General features: G+C 31.0%; 1 protein-coding gene across 1 annotated transcript in view; it reads right to left on the bottom strand.

The window, feature by feature from the left end:
* Positions 1-2,486: 2,486 nt before the first annotated feature.
* The window catches only part of LOC134707550 (uncharacterized protein C05D11.1-like), a 31,478-nt gene continuing 20,177 nt past the window's right edge, over positions 2,487-13,787 (bottom strand). Inside the window, exons 12-23 of the mRNA XM_063567401.1 lie at positions 13,518-13,661; positions 12,363-12,539; positions 11,422-11,524; positions 9,980-10,110; positions 9,397-9,577; positions 8,580-8,665; positions 8,074-8,234; positions 7,593-7,823; positions 6,775-6,868; positions 6,057-6,217; positions 5,224-5,376; positions 2,487-2,603 (exon numbers count right to left, since the gene is read on the bottom strand). Of these exons, the coding sequence (XP_063423471.1) occupies positions 2,543-2,603; positions 5,224-5,376; positions 6,057-6,217; positions 6,775-6,868; positions 7,593-7,823; positions 8,074-8,234; positions 8,580-8,665; positions 9,397-9,577; positions 9,980-10,110; positions 11,422-11,524; positions 12,363-12,539; positions 13,518-13,661 (1,683 nt within the window). The 3' untranslated portion in view covers positions 2,487-2,542. The remainder of the gene's footprint in view (positions 2,604-5,223; positions 5,377-6,056; positions 6,218-6,774; positions 6,869-7,592; positions 7,824-8,073; positions 8,235-8,579; positions 8,666-9,396; positions 9,578-9,979; positions 10,111-11,421; positions 11,525-12,362; positions 12,540-13,517; positions 13,662-13,787) is intronic.

The raw sequence follows: 13,787 nt of genomic DNA on the forward strand, positions 1-13,787 counted from the left end.
ACTGGTTATCAGTCTTCAGAGGTAATGCCAACCGGCAGCCAATGTTTCAGTATTGTAACTGTTGGACATACTTGCTCCAGTTCGACCTTGGACAGGTAGCCAATTTTTTTGTCCTGCTATAGTTGGGTAATCAATCCATAGTAGTACCTAACCCAGCAGTAAATGTTTTAGTATTGCAGCTGTTTGATAAAAATCATCCATGTCCAGAGATAATATCACCTAGCAGTCTGGTGCTGATGTTGGTTAATCAATCAACAGTAGTAACTTTAACATTAATGTTTCAGTATTGCTGCTGTTTAATAGTAGTTATATGTCTCTAGAGATAATACCAACCAGCAGTCAATAAGTAAGTGCTACTCAATTAGTCTCAGGTTTCACTTTCACCCAGCAGCCAATTTTTTTGGTACTACTACTGTTGGGAAATAAATCCAGAGATATAATTCACCTGGTCATCAATCGTTTAGTACTTCTGCTGTTGGATAATCAGTCTCCAGAGGTATAATCAACAGAGCAGCCTACTAATTAGGAGATAACTGTATTGTATTTTAAGCTCCGACGGCATCAATTGGGGATTTGATGGTCGCAAATTAAGTTTACTGGCGACGCGTAAGCTGAGACAGTAAACGGGTATTTGCGAACATCAAATCCCAATTTGATGCCGTCGGAGCTTAAAATACAATATTGTTATCTCCATTCTAATGAAACTGACAGAAAACAACATTAAAACATGTATTTAAAATTTGACTTATGCCGTCTGCGCTTGCGTGTATGTCCCATGGCATCAATTGTCAATTGATGCCATGTAAATAAATGACGTTATCCAATCAAAATGAACGTTACAAACGTAGTTGCATTAGAATTAGACATGGTTTTTTGCTTTCCTATTCTTTGTTTCGAATGTTTTCAGAACATTTATATAATATTCTAGGTCTATGAAACTTATGTGCCCAAGTGTACCAGTTAGTTTTCATAAACAATATATATGATTGCACATTTATCTAGATTCTTAACTTATTTCATAAACCAAATATAGTCAACTAAACAGCATTAATAGCTTATATCAGACAGGGAGTGTGTCAAAATTAGATTTCAAATTCAAAGATAAAACCTGGTTTTGATTTATTATGTATCTCAGAAACAGAAAAACACAACCCTTAATCAACTAACATGACTGAATGCAACAAAGGGGGGATATAGATTATTACAATTATTCCAAAGAGTCCAGAACAGTCAGATTAACTACAATTACAGTCTGTCATTTATTTCAAACTGTCACTTATTGCAATCTGTTATGTTTGCTTACTTTCAGATCATATTTACAGTACAATCTGTGACAAACTCTGATAAATATGGCAATTGTGGATTCATTTATTTTCATGGGTACCAATTTTCATGGATAAAGGAGAACGTGTATGTTTGTGGATACCATATATATTTTCTTAGTTTATGACTCAATAAGACACAATGCCCCTTTCACACTATATTTGAATGTTCAAATGTTTAAATCCTTATTTGACATGAAACTTAAAATGTTTACATCAAAAAGAACATGTGTACTAAGTTTCTAGTTTTTTGTAACCACAACTTTATGGTCAACTTCTTTGACCAGTTTCTTTCAATTGATAATGCCCCTACTTTAATTGTAAGCCCACAAACATGATATAAGCTGTATGTTACCTTCCTATGCAGTCTTAGAGTCTGTTGTTATTTATGTATTATTTTAATTTTGTTTATTTTCTTTACATCTTCTGACATCAGACTTGAACTTCTCTTGAACTGAATTTTAATGTGCATATTGTTATACGTTTATTTCTCTACATTGGCTAGAGAAATAGAGGGAGGGTTGAGATCTCATAAACATGTTTAACCTCATGTTTGCGTCTGTCCCAAGTCAGGAGTCAGGGAATTTCTAACTGCATAGGCCTGTTGGTGACCTATTGCTGTTGTCTGTTCTATGGCCGGGTTGTTGTTTCTTTGAAACATTCCCCATTTCCACTCTGAATTTAATTCTATACTGTAAAATCATAAATTATTGCAATATTTTAATTTTTGCGATACGCAACAGTGTTATAATCCCCACAATTCAAACTCACATTTAGAAATGTTTTATATGAATTAAACAGGATTTTTCACAATATTGCAAAAATTAAAATTGCAAATTTAGTCCAAATGACAAAATCACAATAATAAATACATGCATAATTTCTGAATTTACAGTATATAGATTAACAAACAGAAAGAATATAACTTGAAAAGAAATCTGTGCATTTCAGTGAATCATTTAACCTTACATTTATGTAGAACATGTCATGACATCTCATTACACAATTTCATGTACTAACTGGGGTTTGTATCTTTTTTCTAAAGGGGTTTCATGAGAATATTTAGAGAACATTTCCACAAGACCATTTGAGTTCCATCCATGTTTTAGTTCCGCATCAGCTGGAATTATGTAGACAGTATTGTTTGCAACATAAATATCAGAATTTAAGAGAACTTTTATTTTAACTGTCAACAAATATTAACTTCCATTAGAATGAATTTAAAGTCCACTAAGAAAATCCTCTTCCAAAGAGTCCAGAACAGTCAGATTAACTCCAAATCTGTAAAATAAAATAAATATCAAAAGATTTTACTACACTCTACAACAAACGTATTAATATGTCAATTCATACAAATTTTGTGAAATTTGGTAACAATTTTTCATGAATTTAATAATTGTATAATGTAAAAATTTATAATCATGAAAAAAGTTAAATCAGTGTCATAAATAAGCAATATATACACAATGCATCTTTACATGCCACAATTTAGTAACAAATGAATTTTACAAAGTAATTCCATAAAAAGTAAAAAAGTGTAATTTAGCATGGGTGCACACGGTGAAATGTCTCGCTTTCTTTACTCATCATTTATATTATGTTGATAGTCCCAAATATAAAGCTTTACTAAATTATCACGTAAGCTTAAAATGTTCTCCAGAAAATAAGGTCAAGGTCAGATAAATAAAACAAGAACAAGAGGCTCTCAAGAGCCTGAATCGCTCACCTGAATTTTTTTGGTTTAATCTCTCATCAATGATTATTTTGGCTTTTCAATTTATTTAAATGTTCTTTAAATCGTCCTATTCTCTTCAAAAGCCAAAAAAAAATCAATTTCTCCTATGTTCTATTTTAGCCATAGGAGCTATGTTTCTTGACATACAAGGAAATGAAATATAAAATTTATACTAGATACTCTGAAACTCTGTTAGCCTAAGTTTGGCTGAAATTGATAGAGCAGTTTCAAAGGAGAAGATTTTTTAAAGTAAGTCAACATGATGAACAAATTGTGAAAAAAGTTTTTAAAGGGCAATAACTCCTTAAGAGGTCAATTGACAATTTTGGTCATATTAACTTATTTGTAGATCTTACTTTGCTGATCATTTTTGCTGTTTACAGTTTATCTTTATCTATAATAATATTCAAGATAATGACCAAAAACTGCAAAATTTCCTTAAAATTACCAATTAAGTGGCAGCAACCCAACAATGGTTTGTTTGATTCATCTGAAAATTTCAGGGCTGATAGATCTTGACCTAATGAACATTTTTACCTCATGTCAGATTTGCTCTAAATGCTTTCGTTTTTGAGATATAAGCCAAAAACTGCATTTGTCCCCTATGTTCTATTTTAAGTAACGGCGGCCATGTTTTTTGACGGATCAAAAATCTAAGCACACACTTTGTGCAGGATAATCTAAAGAACAATCATGCTAAGTTTCATCCAAATCCATTCAGTAGTTTCAGAGGAGAAGATTTTTTAAAGTTAGCAAATATGATGAACAAATTGTGAAAAATTGCCATTAAAGGACAATAACCCCTTAAGGAGTCAATTGACAATTTTGGTCATATTGACTTATTTGTAGATCTTACTTTGCTGATCATTTTTGCTGTTTACAGTTTATCTTTATCTATAATAATATTCAAGATAATGACCAAAAACTGCAAAATTTCCTTAAAATTACCAATTAAGTGGCAGCAACCCAACCATGGTTTGTTTGATTCATCTGAAAATTTCAGGGCTGATAGATCTTGACCTAATGAACATTTTTACCCCTGTCAGATTTGCTCTAAATGCTTTTGTTTTCGAGATATAAGCCAAAAACTGCATTTGACCCCTATGTTCTATTTTAAGTAACGGCGGCCATGTTTTTTGACGGATCAAAATTCGAAGCGCACACTTTGTGCAGGATACTCTAAGGAACAATCATGCTAAGTTTCATTCAAATCCATTCAGTAGTTTCAGAGGAGAAGATGTTTGAAAAATTGTTAACGACGACAGACGACGACGAGGACGACGACGGACGCCAAGTGATAAGAAAAGCTCACATGGCCTTTTAGGCCAGGTGAGCTAAAAACATGTAAACCTTACAATCAATCAATAAACTAAATATAGTTGACCTTTTGCTTATAGTTTTTAAGAAACAGACTTCACAAAGAAAACTAAACATTGACCAATAAACCATGAAAATGTGGTCAAGGCAGACATGTACACCTACAATTAATCTATGCAGTATATATTGTTGACCTATTGCTTTTACAATTTAAGAAACAAAATGAACTTTGAGAACTTAACATTGACCAAAGAACCACTAACATGAGGTCAAGGTCAGATGATATCAGTCAGACAGACATATACAACTTAAAATCCTTCCATACAACAAATGTGACCTATTGCTTATAGTTTAGGAAAAAAGGAATAAAAAAACCGTAACACTGACCAATGAACAGTGAAAATGAGGTCAAGGTCAATTAAAAACTATGAGAATAGTATTAGAAAAAAAGTCCAAAACTCAAAAACTGAACTTTGACCACTGAACCATGGAATGAGGTCAAGTTCAAGTGAAAACTGTTTGACAGGCATAAGGACCTTGTAAGGTACGCACATACAAAATAATGTTATCTTATTACTCATAATAATATTAACATTACAAAAAATCTTAACTTTTTTTAAGTAGTCACAGATCCATGAAAATGAGGTCATGGACAATGGACATATGACAGACTGAAACTTAATGACACAAGACATCTATATAAAAGGTATGAAGCATCAAGGTCTTTCATTTTCTAAAATCTAAAGCTTTTAAAAAGTTAGTTTACACCACTGTCGCTAGATCACTATCTCTACATTGAGCTTTCTGGGACAAAAGTCACAGGCTCAACAAATATGGCTGGAGACTTACTGCTTGAAATCATTTGCTGTTTCCTTAACTTTGGATGGATTGCAGCAGACAGCTGTTCTCACTTTGTCTGAATCAAATAGTGGTGCAATGTATGTAGAGCCAATTCTCTTCAAATCTTCAATGGTAACTGCTGCTATTTTCATCAGCATTTCTCTAAAACAAGAGGATACTACATAAAAAGTATTCAAGTTATCGTATGGAAGTCTGTGTTAAAATTTATTAAAAGGAATTATAACTAAAATTGATAAATCATTTTTTACATATTTCAATGATGTCTGCAGTTTTTACAAATAAATCTTTATTTGAACAGTAAATATATGATTCTAGAATAGTTAGATTTTATAGTTGTTGTTGGCTTAATAATCAGTGACAAGTATTACAAGCCCTTTTCAGGACAATAGAATACTGTGGATTTATTAATATTTGTTGGATACTAATTTTCGTGGATTTCGTGGGTACAGGGGAGCCACGAAGTTAAATGTTCAACGAATTATAAATTTTATAAAGGAATGTGTGCACACTTTGCCAGAACCACAAATTTAAATATACACATATATGTAAGTTTTTCTCAGTCCACAAAAATTGGTACCCACGAAAATAAATGAATTCACAGTACTATTGTTAGTGTTTGAAGTGGTCTGTTGTGCTGTTCAGGATTGTTTAAACTTTTTCTTTTCTTTTTTGTGAATTTTTTAGATGCCTCATATCTCCTTTAATCATATATGAAAGAGATCAAACATAAATATTTAAAATCAAAAGCAGAAATCATGTTTTTCATCAATTGGAATTTGAGATTGAACCCTAAAAATGTACCAGTTACTATGGTAACTTACTTATTATAGTTATGATCCACTCCTCTGAAGTAAGACAACAGTGATTGCTGAGCTACTTTAGTTACTGTTTTCTCCTCTTCAATAATCTCAAATATTAAACTACTTCTGGCTGACTCTAACTCCACCTCTGAAAAACTATTCTCACCATTGATGTAACCCATCTGCAAAATAAAATTTACTACTACTATTAGAATAGTTTATTTAAAAAGTATATATTTTAAAGTCTTAAAATGCCATTAGTAGTCTCCCTTGTATTTGTTAACGTCATACTATTGTTAACGTCAATCAATTGTTTTATTTATATACAAGTCACATTACCTGAAGAACTGCGTAAGCAGTGAAAGTACTAGTAAAAAAGTGATGCATTGAAACCGTTATTATCTTTTAATAATTTTCTTATATATATATGTATATATGTTTATATGTCTAAATTTACCATTGAAAATTTTATCTTCTGGTCAATGATCACAGGCACTTGTGATTGTATCTATATTATCTAAGAATTAAATGCCACTTTGTGTGATGTTTTGAAGGTGCAAATGAGTTGACGCACATGTTGTTAGAAGAGGTCGTAGATGTTGGATCTTATTAAGAAATAAAACATAATCTTAAATTCATGTAGTTTACCATGATTCATTTATAACCAAATTATATTTTTAAACGCCTGACACATAAGTAGTTTCATATTTATTGGAATCTAAACCTACAGTATACTTACAACAATGTTTTTGCCTTTCTGATATGCATTCACAATATTTGAGGATTTTGTTAATACATAAAACAACAGGTTCTTTTCTGGCTTCACATACATACTGGAAATAAAGACAAATAGAAAAAAAATCACCACCAACTTTATTAATTTTTTGTACCAAATATTAGTGTTTATGTAAATTTTATAAAGTTTTTTATTTTCTACTGAATATTTAATGCAGCCAATATATATCCTGAGGCAACAACAAACAGACGATATAAAATATGAAATTACATAAATGCATCTTTTTATTTAGATAAGTTTCTGTCCATCTCTAGAATACTCAACATCTAGCTTTATTCAACACTTTTAAAGACAGTTTAAAGGTCAGATGAAGTTTCACTTTTATGGAGATAATACATTTCACTTTGATGTTCATATTCTGAGTTAAAATACAATTAAGTGTGTAGAAAATAACAATTCTGCAATCATTAACTATGTACAAAAACATATATAAATTTTATAATTCAATTGAGTGAATTAAGAAATATTGCATAACTAAATCAAAACAACAAACATAGGTGGCAGTCAATTTTGTAACACCTTCTTTCTGCTACAAAATATATAATGCTATATGAAATTGAAAGTTATTATAACTTTCTATATTGTATGTATGGAACCCAAAATAAAGTTTACCTGTAATTTTCATTTCAATTGAAAAAGTGATTTTTTTTTTAAAAACATCTTTGGATCGGCTGCAATACAATGGGGTAAAATTTGAGCTTAATCAATTTCAAAATACATCTTTGCCAATTACTTGTACCAAAGGACCCATATATCCTTACCTATAACCATAGGCCAGTCCAAGTCCACGAATCTGTTTCCACATTGGACCCTCAAGCTGGGTCATATATTGGATGAAGACCATAACAGCTGGTAGATCTTTGTGATAGAAATCAGATATACATGGCACTGCTTGAATAAGAAATGATGACTCCACTGATCCAACACCAATAACTATTCGTCTGTGAGGCTTTTCAGCAGTTATAAACTCTAATGAGGGGTTAACCTTTACTCTGAAAATATTCATTATCAGTTATAAACTCAAACCATTTGTTTTTAGTTTGCTGAATTTGTGGTGACAATTTAAAAAAAAAATGACTAAAATATTTTTTTCTTTTGATTTTAGGATGATGGAATTTAAAACACTGTGGAATCACATGGAGAAATTTCAGGTCTATATTTCTAACGATCTAATGTTACCTATGTAGGAATATTCTATTTTTACGCCAAAATTATTCTATAAATCTGGATCTAAAAACTTACTTATCAACAGTTGTAGTGGAAAGTTTTTCTTTTGGAACAAATGCTTTCCATGGTTCTTCTAGAGCAGACGACACTTTAGAAACACTATCAACTTGAAGAGACAAATGAATCCTTAAATCTGATGTTAGGGAATCTCTTATCCTCTCCATGATTTTTAGTACCTGGAGTAGAAAACACAAACTTTTTTCAAATGTGCAATTTTTATTTCTCATGAAAAAAATCTCATGTGTACATTTACAAAGTAATAACTTCTTTTTTTTAACTTTAAGGTGTCCTAACACTAAAATAGAAATATATTTTTTAAATCATCAAACTCCTGTTACTTACATAACACTTGTAAAATTAAAATCTCAAAATTTAGTATGGCTTACAAAACACAATTACAAAAACTCTCTACTGTAAAAATAAACCCTAATACATTATCAATCTTTAATTTCAAAGCCTACCAAGAAACACCCTCTCTCTCTTTCCAACTTTGTTATGTAAAAAGCCTAACAAATATTTACCTTTTCACTACTTTCTTCAAGCTGAGTCTGTAATTTTTTCAAAAACTTTTCCTGTCTGACTAAACTTGAAGCAGTTATGTTACAACCTACAACATGCAAATAAAAGTTGTTGAAGTTAAAATCTAATTTTTCATTCCTCAAAATTTAACTGCTCTTTTTAAAATAATAAAAGATTTGGGACCTAAAAATTTACAAAAAATTGCCAAAATTAGTCTGTTTAAATAAAGCATTGATATTTAAATGCTCATCATGGATAAATGGACATACAAGATAGAAAATTCAATTAAACCATGAATTTTCACAGATCATAAACACTTGATTCAAAGGTGCTAGAAAATAATATAGAGGACAATCCTTGCGCAAAAAACATTTTTTTCAATATCTTATTTTGTGTTCTGAAGAAAAATATTTTTGATGACAAGTGAACTCTACCAATTTAGTCAAAATCATCCTTCTTTATTTCTCTAAATATCAAGGTCAAATTATAGTTACTACTGCCATTCCTTTCAAATTACTGTGGTAGTGTTGTAGGAATGGAATTCAAAACCCCCTTTCACAGCTGACATTACTTTCTTTGAATAATGCTTCATACATCAATCAGCTTACAACAATAAATGACCTTTGACCCATGTTCAAAAATAGAATCTTATTTCCTATAGCTACTTTGCACATCCATTTCAATGAAACATCTTACAAGTTTCAATTGCTTTTAAAACAAATGAACAATAATACACAAAATTGAAATAGTGTGAAAAGATATGACAAGAAACAAACTTGTTTATAAAGTTTACATTAAAAATATCATCAGTAAACCTACCTTTGGTGTATGTCAGATCTAAAAATACAGTACGGACAACTTTAAAACCACTTCTTTTTAAGGATGCTATGCTATTTGCCATTTTTTGTGCTACGATTTTCAGTCTTTCTGCAGTGAACTGCGTGTGGAACAATATATCTTTCAACCACTGTATACCTTTCAAGTACTTGTCTTCTTCAAACTGTAAATAAAGTCACATGACATATTCATAGGTTAATTCATTAAAATGAAGGCGTGAATATTTAAATTTGACCACATGTTATAGTATTTTTTATGTTTCAAAAGATGAAAACATGAAATAATTCAGTAATTGGGATAAGTATTATTGTATATCAGTAAAATATTGACACTCAATAAATAAAATAACCTTTTTGCTTTGCAAAACTATCAGTTTCATTCTATATAAATGCCATATTGAAATTTTTCTTTACAAATATAAATTTTTGGTTGCCATATGATGTGGATAAAATTGAATTTGCTAGAATGAGCAATGGAAAACAGAATCAGTATTAAAGACCCAATCAACAAGTATCCTTTCATGTAATTTATGATACTACCCTTTGTACAATTTGTTAAATAATACCTTTAACTCCACTTGAACCATTTGTGGGTAAGTACCGCATAAAAACTTTGATCCTCCTACACCCACTCGTCCACAAAATGATATAGTATCTGCCTCTAATTGTTTGATCACTTCCTCATGGTCAATTAGTTCTGAAAAATAGGTCATTACAAATAAGGCCAAATGAAGTTTTTAACAGGGTTAGAGTGAGGTTGGAAAGGCTTTTCTCACATTTATCAGTATTAAATTTTGAACTCACATTATTCTTATATAAATTTTAGTATAACAGCACTGTGATTGTTTTGTTTTATATCATAGAACATGTGTATAGAAAAGATACTTCTTTCAAGAATTTAATTTTCTATTTTTTAAAATCCTCCTCACCTCAAAGATTGTAGAGGGGGGATAGGACCTTTATCTGTCTCTGGGATTGGGTGTTTATAAGATAGTGATTTCGGGATTGACCCATTCAGGATCCGGGAATTATTTTTTTCCAATATCGGGACGTCAGGATTTAAGTTATTTAAATTCAGGACCTCTGGATTTCGGGATCAGGACCCCTCCTATCCCCCCTCATTGTATAAATGTTTGCTTTAAAAGACAGTTATAATTGTATGGATGTAAAGCCGTTTCTGAAAATCCACAAACATATTAAAATAAATCATCTTAAGGATGTGAACATGTTCATGATGTTGTCAAAAGTACTGTAAATTTAGAAATTATTGCAAGGTTTTTATTATTGTGAAAAATGCAACAAAGCTGTAAACACAATAATTTAAACTCACATTTTGAAATATTTATATGATTTAAACAGTATTTTTCTCAAAATCATAAAAATTAAAATAGCATTTAGGTCTAAAATGTCAAAATTGCAAAAATAAATGCACTCAATAATTACTGAATTTACAGTAATGTGAATATTTATCCTGCTCTGTACCAGAAAAACATGCTGAGCTAGATTTTTAATTTGCTAGATCACAAGGTAAAAGTCTACAGGAAGACATGCCACCCTAGCCTGAAATGATATCAACTCAGACCAGTATGTGCTCTTAATCTTTGATGACACAAGCTTATCCTACCTCAGGCAGAAATACTGCTTTCAATCATGTGGGGAGTGCTGCGAGTATTTTTTTCACTATAGCAGAATGTTCAATGCAACTTGTTTCTTACTTAATACCGGTACATCAAAGTAAAGACTGTAGCAATAAGATTTAAAAACAAGAATGTGTTCCCTAGTACAGTGATGCCCCATCTGCACTATCATTTTCTATGTTCAGTGGACCGTGAAAATAAGTTTAAATCTCTAATTTGGCATTAAAATTAGAAAGATCATATCATAGGGGACATGTGTACTAAGTTTCAAGTTGATTAGACTTTAACGTCATCAAAAACTACCTTGACCAAAAACTTAAACCTGAAGCGGGACAGATGGACAAATGGGGCATAAAAAATACAATACAAACCTCCATTACGAAGGATTGGACTTTCAAAGATCACTTCACAAAATAATGGTAGATAGTATCGATCCTCTTCAGATAAATCAGTGGAGTCCAATAAAGCATTCACCTAAAATTGAAGTAATTTGAAATTAGTTTCTGGTGGCTATAAAGTTCCAAGATTATTTTAACCAATGCATGCATACATTCTAAACATAGTCCTCCATGCACTGTTTAACCATTTATTACATATCCATAATATATCTTTCATTTGTTGAATGTTTTTGATTAAGAACAATTGCAGCTATTTTACTTTCCGGCTTTGAAGGTAATTGTGACCCTGATAATTATAAACAAACAATGTCATTTTGGTCTTTTGTGGATAGTTGTCTCATTGGCAATCATACCACATCTTCTTTTTTATATAAACATAACATAACATTTTATATTTCATTGTAAAGTCAAATTGTGCATCTTTCAAAAGGCATTTTCTACACATTCTTTATGTAGGTTTTAATAAACACATTGTCACCAAAAGATCAGGTCAACAATAAACTATTGCAGTATTATTGAAGATTTGCTTATCAACACATTGAGTTGAATTTGCTTGAAAATTGACAAACCAAGAAGAAAATTGTCTATAATCCTGACCGATTGCAAGTTTTATAAAAAGCAAACACATTTTTAGCAGGAAAAAAAACCATGAATAGATAGAATGTCAAGAGAAATCTCAGTAAAACAAACGTAAATAGTAGAGAGGCGTGTGTAGAAGTTTTGTTTTTGTTTTGTTAAAATGATTGGTTGTCAGTTGTACAATATTTAGTCCTTTTTCCTTTATGCTTCCATTGTTCTTAACCTGCCAATATGTGACCTGGAGCTTTTCTTATCATTTATGATAATTAATCTATCATATCTTAGAACAAAAAATTCTCAGGATTTCCTTAGATGATCTTAAATGATAACTATACCTCAACAAAATTGGTCTTGATGTCATCTAGTTCAAATTTACATGGAATCTCTGATAATGGAAATTTGTCAATTTTATTAGATTTTGCATAATTACAGGAGGTTTTTAGGGAATGGAAATTGATCTTTGAAACATCTGGCACTGCTACATTTGTAAGCATAGACTCTGGTGCTTCTTTCTGTAAATATAAAAGTTAAATGAATAAAAGGAAATTCGGTTTACAGCAACACTACAACAAAAACAACCAAAAGACATGTAGTAAAACAAAACAGGTTGTTGGTCATGAATGTTTGTCTCTAATATTTAATTAACTGTGCATTTGTATTCAGATATCGCAGATCAAATTTATTCGTTCATTGTGTAATCATACGTTTTTTTATTGAGTTAGGTCTGCCAATTGATATTTTATCGTGTGTTTTTCTATGTTGTGATGTTATGCTATTGTTTCAGAAAAAGGGAGAAGGTTTGGATCCATTAGAACATTTAATCCCGCTGCAAATGTTTGCACCTGTCCTAAGTCAGGAATCTGATGTACAGTAGTTGTCGTTTGTTTATATAATATATACGTGTTTCTCGTTTTGTTTATATAGATTAGACCGTTGTTTTTCCCACTTGAATGGTTTTACACTAGTAATTTTGGGGCCCTTTATAGCTTGTTGTTCGGTGTGAGCCAAGGCTCCGTGTTGAAGGCCGTACTTTAACCTATTATGGTTTACTTTTTAAATTGTTACTTGGATGGAGAGTTGTCTCATTGGCACTCACACCACATCTTCCTATATCTATAAACAATAGGAAGGTAGAATCAATGATGCCCTAATATGGTGGTGAGGCTTAGATAAACAAAATTTTTGAATCTATGGTGCTTATTTCTAGCTAAAATATAAAACAAGGATTAGGTGTTTTTCACAGTGCATCAAAGTTTTAACAATGACTTCGTAGATAATATGTTCATTCTTGTAAATTATGTGATTCAGACAAAGCTTGGCTTTCTACCTGTTACCAAGCCTTATCCAAATAAAAATTTAAATTTAGAGACTATGTATGATTATTCTTTATCAATTTTCACTAATGCACAACATTTGCAGGAATGGCAACATACAGCACATTGATTGTTAACTTTAGGTATAACATGTTACTAAAAAATAAATGTACTTACTTCATTTTGTTCGGTGGCATTTTGGAGTTGCTCTCCTTTTTGTTTCAATCCTTCTTCTTTTAGTTCTTTTTGTTGGTTTTCAACTCTTTTTTTCTCAGTTTCTGCCATTTCTACCATCTCTTTCTGACTGGGTTCTCCTATAATCTATATTTTACTAACAATTTAAAATTTATAATCTATATTTACTAACAAATTAACCTACTGACAATTCTACTTCTGTAATCTTTATTTACTGACAATTTTACTCTTAAATCTATATATAGTGACAAA

This window comes from Mytilus trossulus, chromosome 2 (genome assembly GCF_036588685.1).
Source record: "Mytilus trossulus isolate FHL-02 chromosome 2, PNRI_Mtr1.1.1.hap1, whole genome shotgun sequence".
Lineage (NCBI taxonomy): Eukaryota > Metazoa > Mollusca > Bivalvia > Mytilida > Mytilidae > Mytilus > Mytilus trossulus.